Here is a 21,387-nt window from a genome sequence, read left to right on the forward strand (position 1 = left end):
ACACAAGTACAATAAAAAGAAAGAGTTGTAGTTACTGGTCTGATTAAACAAGCTCTCCATAAAAATAACAATACAAGCTCTACAATTAATAAAATAACACGTATTATAGAGAAACTTCATATTTAATGGTATTAGTTAATTGCATGTAATATGACAGCATCAATGAAGCATAGCTGGTTTGTAAAAGGTGTTTTTCTGCATGTTTTGATTGAGTTTTCGCTGCAGTTACACTGTTCTGACCAGCAGGAGTCGCCAGCGCTTCCAAACAGTGAATCATTTAGCGAATCAACTGATTAATTTGATTCAAAAGCTTCGTTTCTCCCGTCACTGTACATCTAGTGTAAGTACAGTAAATGAGGTGCAATAAATAGATTGTGGTCTCAGTGGAAATCTGCCTAATTCTACCTTAAAATCTATATAATACAAATTATATATATATATATATATATTTATATATATATAAAATCATTATATATAAGTAAATACATATTCAGGCTAGATATGTGTACAGAAAAATCTTATAGGCATTAGAAATTGCAAGTCTGAAAAATGAGAAACTTCAAGTCTGACTCCCTGTGGTCTTTACGTAGGGTAATATTTCCAGTAGCACCTCACTGCAGTACACGAGATCCAGGGGGCGGAGTTGGATCCAGATCTCAGGGGTGGAGATTGGTCGGTTTAGGAATATGTAAGGTAGGAGGAGTTGGATCTGGATCCAACTCCTCCCCCTGGATGTCGTGTTCTGCAGCGCTGTTTGTTGCGTGCGCAGTGCGCGTGCGCCCCCACGTGGACACCACTGATGACGACTGAAAACTGAAGTTAAACAAGACTTTATATGGGTTCACAACGAGCTCAAAAGAACACACGCTTTAAATAGTAAAGCTTTTATTTATGTTAATTTAAATGCAAAGTTGTATATTGTCAATTAAGTATGAATTATAAATAATTATAATTCATATAATATAAATATAGCAAATTAAATCATAAATATAACACATTAAAAGGCAAAAGACCAGCAATTTTGTCTCTAATTTTTGATTGATTATAAACTGCGATAGATACGGTGGGCGTGGCTTTATTGCGTCAGATTTACTTTGTTTGCAGCTGATTGGTCCAGTTTTGGTTTGAGAGAATCGCTTCAAAACTTACGGCTTCACGCAACAACATAAAAGACACATTTTAACGTATAATAACAGAAAGACACATTTGAACATATAATAACAGAAAGACACATTTTAATGTATAACAACAGAAAGACACATTTGAACATATAATAACAGAAAGACACATTTTAATGTATAACAACAGAAAGACACATTTGAACATATAATAACATAAAAGACAAATTTTAACGTATAATAACGGGATGTATCCTTGTTCATACTTCCTGGATCTCTGCAAACATGGTATGTTTGATACAAGTAGGAGAATTCCCAGGTTACGAGTTGTAATTACGAGCGCTATGTGAACGCTTACGGGAATTAATCAGATCTAAACTGCTAAACGTGGACAATCAGGCATTGAGGTGTTATAACAACACTAACATCATGACTTTCTGTAATCAGTGCATCTGTGAAAAGCTTTAAATTAAATAAACTTGACACGACACCCACTCGTACTCTGACTGAATGACTGAACACACATTACATGATTCAGCGACACACAGCATTAGAGAATCCCACATGACATGCTCTGATGATGTCATGATGATGTCAGTATGGTTTTCCTCCGAGTGCTGAGAGGATCTGATCCCGTTCCTCTGCGTTCGGCATGTCCGGCTTCACTCCGTCTCTCCGGCGCTGAAGCATCACTGCGTGCTGGAACCGGGGAACACTCATGTTTATTCACCTTTATACAAGATCCTGAACAAACACTCATGCATCTCTAACATCTCCATCAAGATGTGCATCATTTCCTGTGCTAAAGGTCTTGTATTGGCCACACACACACACACACACGAGTCCAGCACTCTGTACCGTCTCCTCCAGAACATCACAAACACTTTCAATGAGTTTGAGGAATAAATGTCATTCTTTCACAGTTTGAGTCTGAATCTGGGCTTCGCCATCCTGGAATATGATGATGTTCTTCATACATTATTTATATTTACATGAAATGCACATACTATATTTTAGTTCAATAATGTTTTTATTTATTTAATATTTAGGGGGATTTTATGGTGCTAAATTATATTTATGCAACAGTTATAATGCATTATATTAATCCCTTTTTGATTAGACATGAAAATGAAATCTCCAACTTAAACTTTTGGAGTACAGACTGAAGTTTGGTCTCTTTTTAAAGAAGACACTTGGCAGATTATTACTGAAGTGAAAAAGTAAACAATATTTTTTTTTTTTAAGTCATAGAAGTTTAATTTATTCTTATAGAAAATGCACAAAAATACTAATTTCAGTTTTTATTATTATTATTATTATTTTTTTAAGCCATAAATCTACACAAGTTGTTCCACATGTGAGGCTGAAATCTGGAGAAATGATCTTTCAGTGCAGGCTGCAGTACCAAACGCTTCCACTAGAGGAGATTTGTGCGCTCGTGTTTAAACGCCAGGAGTTCAAATTCAAGTGCAACAATTATTTCAGGACCATTAAACCTTTCCCAAGTTTCACGCCATTCCAAAGAAATACATTTAAAAAAAATCTTACTTTTCTGTTCCTGTAAGAGATGGCGGAAGAGCAGCAGGTTTAATGCTACATTAATTGCGAGTAAATCCCCGTTTACTGTGCGCTTCAAAAGAGTGATAAAATTTGCTGGACCTTTAGATGTTCCAAGAGATGATGAAATCATAAGAGCCTGATGATCTCAAACAGGAGGAAATAAACAAGTTCAACATGAGAAGATGTTCCGTGAAGTTAGTTTGACTTCCCATGGCACAATTCTGTCTAAATGATGTGGTTCCAGATGCTTAAATAATATAAAACACATCTAGACCAAATCTACACTCTTGCATGCTGGGTACATTTTTGCAAACACTTTCAGAATGGTAATTTCTCTACAGAACGCGGCTGTGGATTGGTTAGTTATGCCGGGTTCACACTCCACAATACTCGTGTCTGTTACGATAGTCAGACTATGTGATTTTGACTAGATTGTGTCGTGGGCCGAAGCGTGTCAGACTGCACACCAATCATTGCTCGCCGTCTTTAATGACATGCGTGATGTCGTTGATAAGCTGAGCTAGCGACTGACGGCAGGCTAGGCTAGGCTACAGAGCGCGAGACAGGCGGAAGCGAGGCTGTGTGTCGGTCCAGACTCACCCAGTACTTCCGGCAGTTCTTGTACCTGGTGAAGTACGCAGAACACCGGCTCTTCTCGTAGCTGTACGCGTCCATGCACCTCTGAGAACCGTCGCTCTCCTGCGCGGAGCACAGCCGTTCACAAGGCAGATCACATGTTAAAGCAATTGGAATTTAGCTTTTTCGACAGCCTTAATTCAGACAGAAGCATTGATATCTAGTGTCGATGTTTAGATAGAGTGTGTGTTAGTGTGTGTTAGTGTGCGACTGACCTCGATGCACGGGTTACTGTCCTCATTACGAACTTTCCGTGCGCTTGATCTTCCGGCCATCCTTCAGCTTCATCAGCGTTCGCTGGGATATCACACCAGACACGGGGATCTCTATCCGTCTGAGAGTATACATCAGTCAAACTAGTACTGGACTACACATTTATGATCATAGATAAACTGTTTTCATTAAAACATACTGTTGTTGACAAATATGAAGAGGAAACATAACACGTGCAGATTAAATGCATCCATTTTTGTGGAAAATCAACATCTAAAAATGTGGGTGGTGGCGCAATGGATAAGACACATGCCTTTGGTGTGAGAGACCCGGGTTCGAATCCACTGTGAGACACCAATGTGTCCCTGAGCAAGACACTTAACCCCTAGTTGCTCCAGAGGCGTGCAACCTCTGACATATATAGCAATTGTAAGTCGCTTCGGATATAAGCGTCAGCTAAATGAATAAATGTAAATGTAAAAACAAGGAATATGATCACTTCAAATCATCCAATTAGTTAATAAAGTTTCCCATTTATTAGCTAGTCTAGTCTATGATTTATATCTGATCTCGGATCGGTTTTATACATTTATAGACATTTAATGTCACATTTGTATATTAAAAAGGAAGATTTGCCGTTAAAAGTCTTACAGTTTAAACAATCTCTCCATAAAATTAACAAAACAAGCCTTAAAATGTAAAGGTGCACTATTTCCCTTTAGTGGTTAAAAACAAAACTGCATCCATTTTGCATTAGAAAAATTCATTTTCAAATTCTTGATAAATAGGGAAGCATGACATTGACAAGATCATAATAATAATAATAATAATATAGCAATTATTTTGACATGTGTGATTTCTATTTGAAATGCAAATACGACAATCTCATATGAAAATGTGTATATTAATTGTGCCGCTTTATTTCTTTACTTTCAATTTAATTAAGTATTAGGTTTTAATTTTCTCCTGCAGTTCCCTCACAAACCCCCAGGGGAAACCCTGAGTCTGGATAAACGTGGCCACTATAAAGAAGGTCAAATAACGCTACTCACTCAAGATCATTTCTTCAACATTTCCCGAAGGGAACCAGAACGCAAGGATGTTCAGAAACTCATAATCAAGTTTTTATCCGGTGCTAGCGAACATTTTAGAATAATTTGCCACCAACGCAAATACTGTGAAAAATTACATATTAAACCTTCCAAATATATATTTTATTGATTCGCGGTAATTCATGTATTTTTGCATAGTTAAAAAGTATGAGATGACGTAAAGTATTAACGCGGCAATTTAAACGGCATTGATACTTTACGTTTACGTCATAACGAATAAAGAAAACGAATTTAGATCTCCACGCACACAATAAACGCCTCAGAATTAAAAACAACAGTGAGCACGTAGTCGTCCCTTAAATCGCTTCAAAACAAACCGTAACAGTTAATCTCACTCATTCAAACGTTAGTGTACAGAACACCGGCGATTTAGCGTAACGCAATGTATAACTTCTACTACATTACAACAATAAAGGAACACGCTCTACAGCAAAACTCAAGCTGTGTTTGTCACTGGAAACAGTAAGTTTAACGTCGCAAATACTTACATTTTTGTCGCACAAGAACACTCAACCTTCCCTCATGTCAAGTCAGAGACGCACGTAACGTCTGTCACAACAACACAACGCAACCTAACTATTTGTAGGTGATTGACAGGCGTCGACGACCAATCAAACTACAGGACGGAAAGCGTCACCGGTAACGGTCGCGTGAATTGTCACCTCTTCCAACCAATGGGGTTCGGAAGATAACTGTTCTACCCGCCTATTGATTAAACATATGTTTAAACGAAGTGGCAGCGATTGACAGAAACACCGACGAGTCCTAAATTTTAGATTTTCTGAAGGGGAAAGTCAGTGGCGCTGAAATCTGAAAATGACAGTTTGTTACACAAATCACGAGCGCGAGGGAGGAGGGCGTATCGGTGGGCGTGGCCTGAGCTGGGGTTGGTTGCATCGCAGCGCATATACACAATGGCTGCTGGAAAGAGGGGAAAGCAAACAATTTTTAGGCCCGCCGCGTCTAGCAAAAAATATGAGAAAAAAATTATTAAAAATCCGGGAAATAGTTGAAAGTCAAGAAAAACACCCTAGAAAGGATGTTAACGCTCCTACGGTGAGTTTTACGCATATTAAGAAAATTGTTACGGCGTTCTTTAATTAAAATATCGGGGTTATTCAAATTATGAGAGAGGGGAGAGCTAGAGGGGGGAAAAAGTTTTGTGTTAATCAGCGCAGAGTCTGAAACTGAAGAGAACAGCAATGAAAGACTGAATTATGCAGAAGATCGAACATTATTCTGGTGTTTGTTTCTGTCAAGTCACTTTGCGCGCGGACGAATGTCAATAAACAGAGGAGTATAGTTGTGAAAAGTTGCGAAAAGTTTTTGAAGATTTGTTTTCTCTGAGAATAATAACGACGGGATAGCGTGGCGAACTCACGCGCGTGTTTAAACGCTAAAAAATGCGCGCCGCGCGAAAATTCTGACAGGATTTGTGATACAAGGACCTTTCGTGTTTAATAAACACGCTGTTTAATTTCGACACAGTTTACAGAGTTCGCAGTGTGTGAGTCGCGGTCAGTGTGTTTATGGACTATATTAGGGGTGTCATTGAGTCACTATAGCGAGAGAAGCTGCTTGTCAATATCGCAAACAACCAAAATGGTGGGAGAAGTGAAGGACTAACTAATTATGAGATGCTCTGAGCTCATCTAGAGATTCTGCTCTGACAGAAAGTCCCACTGTGATCAGGATGTGATGGGTGGATCATAAACATTAAAGCACATAATAATGAGTAATCATTTAATGAGTTTTGATTGACACTGAGAGGTCAGTCATATATAATATCAGAGTTATTAGTTGTTATTGGACGCGGGTGTGGTGCGTTTCTGCAGAATTTACTGTATAGCCACAATCAATATTTCATATGCTCGTGCATGTGATGATGGTGATGATGGCGCTCGTGCGGCATTCTGCGTGAAATACATGATCGAACTGTTAAAATCGGGAAAAGGTCTATTTTTAATGTGCAGCCGTTTCAATGTTTATTTGATGTGTGTGTGTGTGTGTGTGTGTGTGTGTGTGTGTGTGTGCGCGCGCGCGTGCATATATGAGTATATAGTAGCCTAGTATATAGCGGATTGTATGATTCCCATCTCATCTGCGGTAGTTATAAGCACCTCCATCCGTCCCCCCTCCTGATGCTCTTGTTGAAGGCTTCGAGCTGAAGGGGGTCATCGGGTTTACCGGGTTTACCGCGCAGTTGTTACGGATGTTCTTCTTCTGTTGCTGCGAGTGGAAGAAAGTTCGCAGTCCTTCAACAAACTACAGAACACGTCAGAGGTTTCCCGCGCAGAACTGGTGTCGCAGAAAGAGAGTTAGCATCATAACAGGCTCATATTCACACATTTACTCCTCATAATGCTTGTTTAATGTCGGGTATAGGTTGTCTAGAAGGTGAAATGATTGTTGGACTGCGAAATGAAATCACCGTAAAAAAAAAAAAAAAACAGTCGGTAAAAATAGAGCACAATGTAGGCCTACTGTATAAATATGAATGCTATTTTACAGGTGTTTCACCTGTATTTTGAATATTTTATTGTGTCGTGTTTTAGGGTAAAACGACCGGATAATTACAGTAGGCTACATGTTCCGTTCCGTGTTTGTTTTACAAATAAGATTTTGTGCAGCAATATGACTTTGAAGCTTTGACTTTTTTTTTTGTTGTTGTTGCTTAATTTGCGCTGAGAACTAAATATTTGATTTGATATAATTTAAAACTATTCAATCACAATTTAATCAGGTAGCCTAATGAAGTTCTAACGGTTCTTTCTCTTGTATGGATTATTTCTTACTGAGATGCATAAAAAATGATGTGTAACTAAATGATGAAACTCTGTAGGCATTAGTAATATTGCCCAAAGAGACCTAAAATGCAATACAGTATATAAATATATTTTATTTGTATTATTATTATTTGTACATAACTGTACTACAGACCAGAAATGTGTTTAACAATATAAGAATATTTTGGGAAAAACTATTTTAATTTTGTTCTGTTATAGTTTGTACCTAAATATATAGTATTTAAGCTAAATTCATTTTATAACAGCATCATATATCTCTTTTAATTTATTTTAGAACTGTTTTAATTTTCCTTGCTTTTATTTTGTGATTATTTTAATTCCTTTCTGTAAAGCACTTTGAATTGCCTTAGTGTATGAAATGTGCCATATAAATAAACTTGCCTTGCCTTGAATATATTAGCCATTTAATTAGCACAATTTAAATGCAAAAATGTTGATGCCATTTAAGTAATTTTAGATATTTTCATGAATCATAGAAATGAAAGAGCTGATTAGATGTTAGAAGACATACAATAATAAATTAATTGGTTTAAACTTATTTTATTACTTTTTTTTCTTAAGTATGTTTCAATATTTACAGAGTTGTTAGATATATAGTGAATAATCTAACATGGAACAGTTATAAAGGAAAAGTGTGAGAGAAAACATTTATTCTGGCTGGTGTTTAATTTAACATTAAAGCTTTAAATTGGCATTGCTCTTTGACTTTTCATTGCCAATATTCAGCTGGAATAGTAAAGACGCACATGGAATGAATTGTGTAAAGTGAGGGGTTTGTATAGCATTAAAAACGTGTAAAACTATTGTGAGTTAAATTTATAAAGTGATTTTATACATTCATAAAGTTAATGCAAACCCAAGGCTTTGTAAACGAGAAGGCCGGTGGCGATCAGTGCGAAACACTACTGAGGTTATTAGAGTTTTAGTAGATTCTGAGGGGTCGTTTACACGACAACGGTGAACTAAAAAAGGAAAGTCTTTCCTTTGAGTTTTTCTCGTACAGACGAAACGATCTCCGTTCACACGGATCCATGAAAACGATTAAAAACGCTGTATTCTGCTGCCAGGCCAGTAGGTGGCGATGTCACAGTGTAAATAAACACTACGCGCCTATAGACTGAACACGTAATACGCATGATGTCACCGTCTTCACAAATTTGCGTTTTTGTAGTTTATATGGAGACGATAACATATAGTTTTCAAAAGCTTGCGTTTTCAGACCCCCAAAACGCCGATGTCCTGTACGCGGAAAACTGAAAGGACGTTTTTTTTTACGTTTTAGTACATCGTTGTCATGCAAACGTACCCCAAAAGAATGACATTAAAAAAATTGGATAAAAAATATTCCACTGACAGCATTTGCCTGATCTGAATTTTTCCTACATTCAATGCAGAAAGAAGCTTCCCCTTTTACACGACACATATCCTGTATTGTTTTGAATGTATTTATTGCATGTTTTGTTTATTTTTATATTAATGCAGCGTCCCACTGTCGTCACAGAATTTACACTTTACAAATAAATCAGCTTACAAGTGGTTTATGTTGCATACTACAATGCTATTATTCAGTGATTGTGCTAATCCATGCTAGAAACATGGTAGCAATGTGTTAAATCATGCTAGCGATGTGATAATCGTACGTGATAAAATGTTAACAACATTTTACTGACTGAATAAAATCTTCAAACTTCAAGCTTTTCAAAGTTATGTCATCAAACTTTACTAGTTTTAGCTAATGTATATATTAAATGGTAAGTTATTGTTATAATATGGGTTTTTGGCTTCAGAAAAAAGCTGAAAAAGCTGTAAAATCTCTAAAGTATCTTTTGTAATGTTTGTTTTTGTTGCTATCTATTTCTCAGGGCCTTGCGTCTCTGCTGTGTTGACGATTTGGGCTTTTACGCGCTCTCTGTGCCGGGACGTATCGCTCGTGTCCAACGCATGGCTTGCTGTCGCTAGGTTGCCATGGCAACAGTATCTCCCAACGAGGCGGCAGAACACTGTCGAGTGAGGAAGAGGAGAGTAGAGGGGAAAGCGAGGAAGAACTTCTCCTGTCAGTTGTGCGAGAAGGCCTTCAACAGCTTGGAGAAGCTGAAGGTACACTCGTACTCCCACACGGGGGAAAGGCCGTATCGCTGCACACACACTGACTGCACCAAGGCCTTCGTCTCCAAGTATAAACTCCTACGGTAGGTACTTGTATTCCAACAAACAATTTAATGCCCATTATTGGTCTCTGATGCGAACCCACTCTTTCTGAATTTTGTACATAGGCGAGTATATACCCTTTCTTTTGACACTTCATTTCATTTCCCTTAAAACTCACCAAAATGACATATTTAAAGCAACACTAAGGAACATTTTTTACCTTAAAATAATGTTTCCAAAATCGTATCAGTGGTTCATCAAGTCGTAACAGGGTGAAAGGCACTTCTGGATTCGCTTTGCAGCCCTATATCGGCTATAACCACACTATGCAAGTTTGCCCAACCGGGTCGCGTTTCTGTAGTTCGAATGAGACATAAGAAAACTACAAATTTGACTTGCTTTACGTCAGGTGTTACAATAGTCATTATTTAGTTTTTCTTCTTTTCTGATGTCGCAATACATCATACTTTCATGAAATCATGCAACATACTCTTCTTTGTCTGTGGACATCGTTCATTCCAAAGCCAGTGCTGGATAAACAGCGAGCGTGCGTGCGACAGTAGGCTGCAGGCGGCAAAATTATTTACGACAGCGGTAATGGACAGTTCCGCTTCCAACCTGTAGGGCAACCGAAGAGGAAAAGTTCCTTAGTGTTGCTTTAAAAAAAAATCTTGAAAAAAATTCTTCATGCCTTAAAATATCTTGAATGTAACTCGACACCCTTGTCTCATTTAGTATATGTGGTTCTATGAATATGCAAATGAGCCTCGCCTCCACTCACTCACTCAGCTCAGAGATCAACTCGTTGACGATCACACGTTGATCTGATTGGTTACAAGGTAGTTTGTGACGTCAGAAACATCAGCGATTTCAAAGCGTGTTTTTGAGACTGTCTTTGGTTCACTGCAGTTTTAAGGAGAAAATACTCAGAAATGGTGTCGACTTATGAATTTACACATGGTTTGTCTTAAAGCAGATTAAAAACACCACATAGACACATAAACTACATTAAAAGATGGATTTTTACCACAGGGGAACTTTACTGATTACTTTCACCTGTTCTCCAATTAATTAGCTCTTTTGTTCCTCTGTGTATTTAAGTCCTGTCTTTATTCATCTCTTTGTTCGGTGTCCTCAATGTTCTGTCCTCAAAGTCTGTTTCCCTAAGTGTTCCTGTGTATTTTTGAATTAAACACTGTTTCCTTGGATTATTCCTGTTGTGGTCTTCATTAGATATAACAGCCCATTATAAAACATAGAACCAAATACAGTATTTTTGCTGCATTTTTTTGTCCCGAAAGGGAGCAGTGGAGCAGAAAGACCACTCCCTGGACACCAAACGCACTCTCCCGACCGCTCGCTCGTTCAGGGCAGGCCTCCCAGGGAGTAGTCCTCGTGACAATTTTGCTGCATTCGTGATTCCAGCCCCACTCCAGCCCAAGAGCCCAGTCCTTCACCTGTGCCCACCACAGACACGGAGCCAGAGCCCAACGACGTGACCAGGTGCGCGAGCCGGCAACAACGCCTTGTGGTTCCTGTGGTATTCAAGGGCATGGAATGGAGCCCCGCCCACACTCCCGCCACTGATGCTGAGCTGCCACTGGCCTCTGACTGTGAATTATTCCGCTTAATCTCCCTTCACCGCTGGTTCTGCCTAGCCGAGTCTCCTGTTTCTACACTGGTCCCGTCCTGGGGTGCGTTTCCCAAAAGCATCGTTAGCCCACTATGGTCGCAAGTTCCATCGTTATCAGCATAGTTCAACGAGTCTGTGTTTCCCGAAACCATCATTCCAACGAACATTCGCAAACAGCATCGCGAAGTTGTGTGTTTGGAACAGATCTCGACCTGTGATTAGAAGCAGAGTTTCTTGTTTGCATGACATGTGGACATGTGCAATCTGACATTCAGTACAATCTGTATCTTTAATTTAAAATACATACAAATGTCATTTAAGTCTGTTAGTTTGTCAAGAGATTTAAAGCGTAATTTTTGAAGAGTGCGCATGTGGGTACGTGCTCTAGTGCGTAAGAACGAGCCTATGACTGAATCCGTAAATAAAGCAAGATAACTGAGAAAAACGCACCACGCTCAGATGCCATGTTCTTAATTATAGCAAAACATCTAGCATTAATTCAAACTCAAACAGATTTATTAATAGTAGTTATTACTCCCCTACATGTGTGACATAATCAACCAACGACCAATTTGCGACAATACGGTTCCGGGAAACAGTCGTGACTAGCTAGTTGACTTCTTCAATGATGCATCGTACTATGGTAGTGAAGCACCGAGTTACGGCATTGTATGGGGAACGCATCCCAGCCCCATGTTGTCTTCGCACCCTGTGATCCCTCCCAGCCTCCCTCTCCCACCTCCTCTACCAAAGCCAGCCAGTTCCCCAAAACCTGTCACCGCTGAGTTCTGCTCAGTTCCATCTGGTGGTGTGGATCCACCTCAAATCTTCCAGTCCCCAGCTCCACCTTGGTGTGAGGAACCCCTCTCTCTGCCTCCAGCCACTGATCCCCGGACTCCACCTCAGGCCTCCGTCCCTTCAGTTCCACCTTGGCTCCATGCTCCCTCGTCTCGACCGGGGTCCCTCCTCCCACTGGCTCCTTCATCCCTCAATCTTCACCTTGGTCAAGCGTCACCCTGTTTCCACAACGTGATTCCTGGCCTTCGGCTATGCCTCAGCCCTCCATCCCTACGGACCTTCAGTTCCGCCTTCCCTCCGGCTCTGCCGTTGTCCTCGGTTGCTCCAACTCCTCCGCGGTCTTCTGAGTCCCCGCCTCTGCCTCTGTACCGAGAGCCATCAACTCCACCTTGGCCCTTAGACCTGCGCTGTCACCCTGGATCTGTGTCTCCTCAGCTCCGTTTGGATTTCCACCACGGCCAGCTCTGTCACAGGAGATCGCATCACTGGTCCCTCCTCCTAGGCCTCCACTATGGCTCACCCCTCCTGCGACCTTGCCTTGGATGTCCTGGCTCCTCCTGCTCTTGGCTATCCCTGCTCCTGGCTCCTCCTGGTCCTGGCTCCTCCTGCTCTTGGCTCCTCCTGCTCCTGGCTCCTCTGGGCTACTCCTGGCTCCTCTTGGCTACTCCTGACCCTGGCTCCTCCTGCTCCTGGTTACTCCTGCTCCTTGCTCCTCCTACTCCTGGCTTCTCCTGCTCCTGACTCCTCCTGCTCCTGGCCACTCCTCCTCCTCCTGGCTCCTCCTGGTACTGGTCCTAGCTCCGTCCTGCTCTTGGCTACTCCTGCTCCTGGCTCCTCTTGGCTACTCCTGTTCCTGGCTCCTCCTGCTCCTGACTCCTCCTGCTCCTGGTTACTCCTGCTCCTGGCTCCTCCTGCTCTTGGCTACTCCTGCTCCTGGCTCCTCATGGCTACTCCTAGTCCTGGCTCCTCCTGCTCCTGACTCCTCCTGCTCCTGGTTACTCCTGCTCCTGGCTCCTCGTGCTCCTGGCTCCTCCTGCTTCTGGCTCCTCCTGCTCCTAGCTGCTCCTGGCTACTCCTGCTTCTGGCTACTCCTGTTCCTGGTTACTCCTGCTCCTGGCTCCTCCTGGTTCTGGCTCCTCCTGCTTCTGGCTCCTCCTGCTCCTGGCTCCTCCTGCTTCTGGCTCCTCCTGCTCCTGGTTACTCCTGCTCCTGACTCCTCCTGCTCCTGGCCTCTCCTCCTCCTCCTGGCTCCTCCTGGTACTGGTCCTAGCTCCGTCCTGCTCTTGGCTACTCCTGCTCCTGGCTCCTCTTGGCTACTCCTGTTCCTGGCACCTCCTGCTCCTGACTCCTCCTGCTCCTGGTTACTCCTGCTCCTGGCTCCTCCTGCTCTTGGCTCCTCCTGCTCCTGGCTCCTCGTGGCTACTCCTAGTCCTGGCTCCTCCTGCTTCTGACTCCTCCTGCTCCTGGTTACTCCTGGCTCCTCCTGCTTCTGGCTCCTCCTGCTCCTAGCTGCTCCTGGCTACTCCTGCTTCTGGCTACTCCTGTTCCTGGCTCCTCCTGCTCCTGACTCCTCCTGTTACTGGTTACTCCTGCTCCTGGCTCCTCCTGGTTCTGGCTCCTCCTGCTTCTGGCTCCTCCTGATCCTAGCTCCTCCTGCTCCTGGCTCCTCCTGCTTCTGGCTCCTCCTGCTTCTGGCTACTTCTGCTCCTGGCTACTCTTTCTCCTAGCTCCTCCTGCTCCTGGCTCCACCTGCTCCTGGCTTCTCCTGCTCCTGGCCACTCCTCCTCCTGGCTACTCCTGCTTCTGGCTCCTCCTGCTCCTGACTACTCCTGCTCCTAGCTCCTCCTGCTCCTATCTCCTTCTGCTCCTGGCTCCTCCTGCTCATGGCTCTTCCTGCTCCTATCTCCTTCTGCTCCTGGCTCCTCCTGCTCATGGCTCCTCCTGCTCTTGGCTTCTCCTGCTCCTGGCTACTGCTCCTGGCTCATCCTGCTTCTGGGTACTCCTGCTCCTGGCTCCTCCTGCTCCTGGCTCTATTTTGATTTAGTTTTCATTGTGTTTGGTGTTATGTTCCTGTTTGCCTGTGTACCCTGTCATTTGACCTTGTTTCCTGTATGTTTGATTAATGATTCCTTTTACCTGTTCTCCAGTTAATTAGCTTGTTTGTTCCTTTGTGTATTTAAAGCCGCTTAACGACCGGAGGAACCTTTTCACAGTTCCTAGAACTATTGGCTAAAGTACCCATATGTTCCTGCGGTGCGAACATGCCGACTAGGAACAACTTTAGTTCTAGGAACTCCATTTGGAGGAACTAATTTAGCTCCTACTTCAGAGTAGGGTCTAAACCAGCACTATAGGAACTACCCGTGACGTTAGTGTACGCTGATGACAAACGCCGAACGCACGCAAAACACCAGCACCCGCCATTTTTAAAACAGCTATATGTAAACACACAGATTATAGCCTATATATTTACTCCAGAAACTAGATACAAACATGGAAAACAGTGATAGATGGGCCTCTAAACCTTTATGCTGAAGAGAAAATCCAATGCAACTTTGAGGGGACCAAGTCAAACATGATTATGTATTTCTGCTCAGCTAGCAACACTGGACTTCAACCACACGGCATAGGCTAATAACTTTTTTTTCATATACTGTGTACTTTCTATAACAATTCTATCTAATAACATGTTAAACAGTACTGTTAGACAGATCGCTAACTAATGAACACAGAGAATGTGAGCATTGTTTGCTCTGGCGTTCTCAGCGCCGTCAAAATAAAGGTCCGTCGCTCCATCAAAATAAAAGTCGCCGTGCTTGCATCACTCCCTTACCCCTCCTACCAGTTCCTATGGCCACTTGGCCAGTGCGAACGCAAACAGCTAAACCGAGTTTGGGGGAGAGTAGTTTATAGAACTGTTTAGAAGTGGACAGTTCCTATAACTAAGTTCCTGTAACTACTTGGTCGGAAAGCAGCTTAAATCCTATCTTCATTCAGTTCTTTGTTTGATGTCTTCAATGTTAAGGTGTTGTGAAGTCTGTTTCACAATATAAAACTAGTATGTTTGCAGTTCTTCGTAAAATCTTAACACATTTTCCAAGACTCAATTTCATTTGTGGCTTTCGCACCAAAAGAACCTTTTCATAGTTACTAGAACTATTGGCTGAAGTACCTGGTTTTTGGCGTGTTCTCCCCACAGAAACTAGGATCAATATTAGTTCTAGGAACTCCTTTTGGAGGAACTAAATTAACTCCTACTTCAGAGTTGGGTCTAAACCAGCACTATAGGAACTACCAGTGACTTAAGTGTACACTGATACACTGACCAGCACCCGCCATTTTTAAAAAGATGTGTAAAAACACAGATTATAGCCTATATATTTAATCCAGAAACTAACTCTATGAACATGTAAAACAGTGATAGATGCGCCTCTTAACCTTTACGCTGAGGAGAAAATCCAACGCAACTTTGAGGGGACCAAGAGAAACATGATTATATGTTTCTGCTTGGCTAGCAACACTGGACATCAATCACAAGGCAAACGCTAATACCTTTTCATATACTGTCTACCTTCTTTGTATAACAGTTCTATCTGATTACGTATCAGACAGGACTGTTAGACAGATCGTAAACTAATGAACAAAGAGAATGTGAGCACTGTGAGCTCAGGCTCTGGCGTTCTCAGCGCCGTCAAAATAAAGGTCACAACAACCGACCTGACAGGTGCGAATGTAACCAGGAAAATGTTCCTAGGGGAACCATTAGTTCTTGGGGAACCACCCTGGTGGCTAGGTTAAGTGAACGATGAACTAAGTTGCTAGAACAACCCGGTGTGAGAGCCCCTATTATATGACATTTGGTCATCAAAAGGATGAGCTCCTGGTATGGTCAGTGTACACTAATGCATATTTGTGTCCATAGGCACATGGCCACACACTCGCCAGAAAAGACCCACAAGTGCAGCTACTGCGAGAAGATGTTCCACCGTAAAGATCACCTGAAGAACCACCTCCACACACACGACCCCAACAAGGAGGCTTTCAGCTGCACGGAATGTGGCAAGAGCTACAACACCAAACTGGGCTTTCGAAGGCACCAAGCCCTTCACGCTGCTCACCGTGGAGACCTCACATGCCAGGTGTGTCTGCAGTCGTACCCGAGCACTCCCCTGCTGCTGGAACACCTGCGCGGGCATGCTGGGAAAAGCGCTACCGCGACTAAAGAGAAGCGTCATCAGTGCGAACACTGCGAACGGCGCTTTTACACCCGTAAGGACGTGCGACGCCACCTGGTGGTGCATACAGGACGCAAGGACTTTCTGTGCCAGTATTGCGCTCAGCGATTCGGCCGTAAAGACCATCTTACCCGCCATGTAAAGAAAAGCCACGCTCATGAGCTGCTTAGGGTGAAGGCGGAGCCTGTCGATTTAATGGAGTCTCAATCCTCACCAGCATCTGGGCCACTCACGCTAAGATATCCACTTGGTCATGCTTCTTACTCGCCAACTCCGCCGCTAAGGGCGGAGCTCGAAAGCTATCTCCTCGAGCTACAGGCTGAAGATACACCCAAGCTGAGCGCTTCCGCCACGGTGACTGGAGAGACGACGTCGTCCCTGGACTTTCTGTCTCCACTGTTTAATTTTCTGCCTTACAGCCAAGGGGCGGGGCCTACTTTGGGAGTGGCTTACAACCAAGAGGAGGGGCTTCTGGCCACGCCAATCCAAGACACACCGGAGTCTCTTAGCCTTCTTCACACAATCTCACACTCGCAAAACAATGCACTTGCTCCCAGTTACACACACCCACCATCTCTGAATACAACCACCACCCTGCCTCGCTTCCACCAAGCCTTCCAGTAGCACAAATTCATTCACAAACAAACAAAGTGCACTTTTTATCATCAACTTAGCTCTTAATCAAGTTCGAACAAGCACAGTCCAACAAATCACCGCATTTTAAAGGAAAGTAGGGATGCTCCGATATGAACATTTTGGCTGATACCAATAACTCTTCATATTTGAAAGCCAATAACCAATATATTGGCCGATAAATCTAAATCCAAATTTTTATATAATTTTTGAGAGCCTGTTTACAAAAACGTAAGTCTCACCATTAAAATCTACGTCCCAAACACACAATTATAATGTTCTCATAATAATTGTATGTAGCCGATATGACAGACTTGCGCTGCACGTGTTGCGCATAACTGTAATTTCCTTTATTTCAATCATATTTCAAGCAATTCAAAACCATCATGTTGAACAGTGAAGTGTCTCAGCTGAAGGAAATAATTCCATTATTTATCGGCTTAAATATATCGGTCATATTTTCTTATTAGGCCGATAACGATAGCATAAAAAATGTACATATATCGGCCGATACCGATATGGTGGCCGATATATCGTGGATTCCTAAAGGAAAGTCTTGAGGACAGTATCACACGTTTGCTCATTCAAGAGATTACAGATGCATTACTCGTTTTATGTTCTAGAGGCGTTTACTGTAACTGAATATTAAGAAGCAGAGCTCAGTTTGCAGTGACGTTTAGCTCTCAAAATGCCGACAGAGACAGTGCATAGTTTTAATGTCCTCTCATTATTAACACTAGCGGTGTCAAAGTTCCATCAAAGCTAAAAGATCATTGATCTAATGTTGTTTCCATCTCTTTGTTTGTTGTATGGCTCATGAACTGTTGGGTACTGAACTACCAGCGTTTTAGTGACCATGTCACAACTATTTACAGCCAAAGGCAACCAAAACCTTCATAGCTATAGAGAGGAAGGCTCATCTCGTTATGTTTTTTGTTTTTTGATGGCTGTTTGCCTTCATGCTGCTGCTCGTTGTAAGGGCCTCAAAGGACACCAGCGCAGGAATGCTTCACAATTCACACCAACAAAGGGAAAGAAGGACGAAGAATCCCACACACACACACACACTCTCTCTTACTTTATTCAACCTCATCCACCCGAATGCTGGCTGTTGCACTGATCAAGGCTAACGATGAACCAGTTTTTGCTGTCTCGGCTTATTAAACTCCAAAATACAATCTGTGACATCACCTTGACTTCTCTCTGAACATAAGCTGAAGATTTAGTCTCTAAATCAAATGAAGGTTTTTTCGCATTGACAGCGATTTTGAAAAGTCATTCGTTTTCAGTGAGAGTTGGCGATTCGAGGCGACACAAGGGACTCGACTTTATGCAAATGGCCAGTGACGCAATGTGTCGGCTACTAACGGGAGTCCGCACAGATATGATGTGATCGGTCACATGATCTGTCCCAGAATGCAGCAGTTGAGTAGGAATGCCTCAGAATGAGTGAGGGGGGGTGGGGCCTGAAGTCAAAAAGGTTGAGGTTCACTGCTCTAGACCAGTGTTGGGGGTAAAGCTTTACAAATAACTTGAGTTGCGTAATCAGATTACTTTTTTAAAGTAACGAGTAAAGTAGTGCATTACTTTTAAATTTAAAACTCTCTGGGCCCTATCATACACCCGGCGCCAGGCGCGATGCAATACTTGTTTGCTAGTTTCTGCCCAACGCAGTTTTCATTTTCACGTCCTGCGCCACGCTGTTTAAATAGCAAATGCATTTGCGCTCATCTGTGGCCCATGGGCTGCTGGTCTGAGAACGAGTGTGTTCAGGAGCGTTGATGGAGCGTTGCTATTTTGAGGATCTGAAATAGACTGAGCCGTTGACCGACTGAAACCTGCTCTAAAGTCAACACACACATGCTCTGCTTATTACACACACACACTCTGCTTATTACACTCACTTTGTCCCGTAGATGGTGTGCTTGCACGCTTTAACCTCACACACACACACACAGCTTTAATCTCGCACATGAGCAGATCCGTTTCTTCGCTAGAGAAGCGTTCAGTCTTTTCGCTTGCAAATTCTGTCATGTAAATAGCGAATCCATCATGGCTCAAGCGCAACTGGCTTTTAAAGGGAATGGGAGACGAGACCCAAAACACACCCATTACTCATTATTAAGAGAATAGGGACGGCCATTTTAGACCAGCGCCGGGAGCGCCGACCATTTTTCCCGTCGTTAAACTGCGCTTGTGCCGTGCGCTTTAGACCATGCGCTTAGATCGTTAAAATAGGGCCCTCAGAGTTACAAATATCTGAGTTACTGTTTCAAATAGAGTAATGCAAGTTAGTCCCCCCCCCCCACCCCCACACACACACACATTTATTGACCTCTACTGTACAATCGTGAAATTGCATTTCCTTCAGCTTGAGGCTTATTCAATTCACTTTTGCTGTGAAAATGCTTGTTATTAATAAATAAATCAGCAAGCCCATCAGCCCAGGTGAGAAATAGTAACGCAAAAGTAACGTAACACATAACTTTCCATAAAAAGTAAATAAGGAACGCAATTAGTTACTTTTTAGGGAGTAACTCAATATTGTAACACGTTACTTTTAAAAGTATCTTTCCCCAACACTGCTAGAGACACGTGTGTGTGTGTGTGTGTGTGTGTGTGTGTGTGTGTGTGTGTGTGTGTGTGTGTGTGTAGGTGTTTGGACAGAGTCTGTAAATGTCCTTTTGATTTAGTTCGTCGGAAGCTGAAGGTTGTTAAAAGCTTAAACATTCAGAGAACCTCCGTTTGGGGCGTATGTTTCATAATAGCACTTTCAGAAAAAATAATATGCCCTTTATTTTGTGAAAGTAACTGTCATAAATTTGTTTAGATATCATAATTAGCCTTTAGAAGATTTTAAGCATACATACACAATGCTACATGTGTGATATTTTTTACAGGTACACTTCATACAGTGTTGATTTGTTGTTTTTATTGTTGTTGTTGTTTTGCTTTATTGCACAAAATATCAAACTGTCAGTGTCTCAGAAACCGAGGCTTCAGCCAAAAAAGGTCAAATCAAGCAACATCACTTTAGCAAGTACATACTGCATTTACAGTGTTTTACAATCGCTACGGCACATGATCTTCTCTTCACACAGTTCTCCAAACCAACTTTCAGTAAATTTCACATCCAAAATGCACAAAAACGTGTCTCAAAAAGTCATTATTCTATAACACTAGCAAAGGTTTCACCCAAAAAACTCTTTATAACAGCATTACACAATGATTTCTTTAGTTTAACATGTTTAGAGTTCATGTTACATGATGCATGTTTACATCGCAGTTCAAAATGATTCCTAAGACATTAAGAAATGTGTCCGAGCGATTGTAAAACCGACTGAAACTGAACCTGTAAGTGTCTGATAGCTTCAGGAACCGTGTAGATCTGTGGCCTAGTGACCCGCTTCCATGAGGTCATCTAAATGAGTGAAGTCGTTCATTTATTGCTGCTGAATCGTGGACGTGTGTGTGTAGGATTACTTTATCATTGGGAGCCACGAACTCTCCTGTTCATTGGTACAATCACAACACCGAGTGTTTATGAGTGACGCTCCTGCAATAATCTGATGGATATGCTGCTAAAGGACAGTGTAAAGCCCTGGTGCTGCGACAGACCCTCTCCTCGCTTTCAGAACATTTCAAACTGTTTTAAAGTGTGTGTGTGTGTGTGTGTGTGTGTGTGTGTGTGTGTGTGTGTGTGTGTGTGTGTGTGTGTGTGTGTGTGTTTTGGGGTTATGTGAGCCATATTGTTAATGTATTTGTAATATGGTGCATATATATCATTTAGAGGATGGATGATATGGATAGATGAAATAGCATTCCAGCCATAATTATGTTTTTTTTATTTTTATTTTTTTTTATGTATCTGTAATGCCATTCTGTGATAATGGCCTGCTATTGCTAATCATGCATATTTTACTTTAATGTATTTTACGAACTACTGTTGTACATGTATAGCCTAAGACAGAATCCCATATATATATATATATATATATAAATATATATATCTATGTGTGTGAGTGTGTGTGTTGTGGGAACCTGCTGCCACAGCTGACGAGTCTCGTACTGATAACATCATCCAAAGAGAACGTTATTTATTCGCTGACTAGCCGTGTCAGGTGTGTGTGTGTGAAGGAAGGCAGGCTGTTGGCAGCTGTGTGTGTTTCTGATGAGAAGTGTGTGTGTTTCTGATGAGAGGTGTGTGTGTTTCTGTGTGTGTTCAGACGACCTTTGCTGCTATGTGAGGAGAGGAGAGATTTGGTCCAGTGTTAATACTGTCCACAGTACTGAATGATCAATAAACACGAGAAGGACTCACTTTACCAAGAGTTTCTTTGTGTGTGTGTGTGTGTGTGTGTGTGTGTGTGTGTGTGTGTGTGTGTGTGTGTGTGTGTGTGTGTGTGTGGAAAGTATATTCAGGTTGAGAAAAAATTACATTCAGTGTGTATTTTGTTTTATGAATTACAATGTTACAATTTCTGTTTCATTGTT

At 42.1% G+C, this 21,387-nt stretch overlaps 2 protein-coding genes across 2 annotated transcripts in view; one reads left to right on the forward strand and one right to left on the reverse strand.

Moving 5' to 3' along the window:
• chchd7 (coiled-coil-helix-coiled-coil-helix domain containing 7) overlaps positions 1 to 5,254 on the reverse strand; it is a 5,689-nt gene extending 435 nt beyond the window's left edge. Inside the window, exons 1-4 of the mRNA XM_082161072.1 lie at positions 5,128 to 5,254; positions 3,530 to 3,648; positions 3,279 to 3,377; positions 1 to 1,817 (exon numbers count right to left, since the gene is read on the reverse strand). The exon at positions 1 to 1,817 is cut by the window's left edge and continues 435 nt beyond it. Of these exons, the coding sequence (XP_082017198.1) occupies positions 1,713 to 1,817; positions 3,279 to 3,377; positions 3,530 to 3,589 (264 nt within the window). The 5' untranslated portion in view covers positions 3,590 to 3,648; positions 5,128 to 5,254 and the 3' untranslated portion in view covers positions 1 to 1,712. The remainder of the gene's footprint in view (positions 1,818 to 3,278; positions 3,378 to 3,529; positions 3,649 to 5,127) is intronic.
• A 281-nt stretch (positions 5,255 to 5,535) lies between these two features.
• Positions 5,536 to 21,224, forward strand: plag1 (pleiomorphic adenoma gene 1). The gene is made up of 3 exons (XM_082161015.1): positions 5,536 to 5,695; positions 9,309 to 9,635; positions 15,948 to 21,224. The coding sequence occupies exons 2-3, from the start codon at positions 9,412 to 9,414 to the stop codon at positions 16,882 to 16,884; spliced, it is 1,161 nt and encodes a 386-aa protein (XP_082017141.1). The 5' UTR covers positions 5,536 to 5,695; positions 9,309 to 9,411; the 3' UTR covers positions 16,885 to 21,224.
• The last annotated feature ends 163 nt before the right edge of the window (positions 21,225 to 21,387 follow it).

Source organism: Leuciscus leuciscus (assembly GCF_965113295.1).
Source record: "Leuciscus leuciscus genome assembly, chromosome: 2".
Taxonomy (NCBI): Eukaryota; Metazoa; Chordata; class Actinopteri; order Cypriniformes; family Leuciscidae; genus Leuciscus; species Leuciscus leuciscus.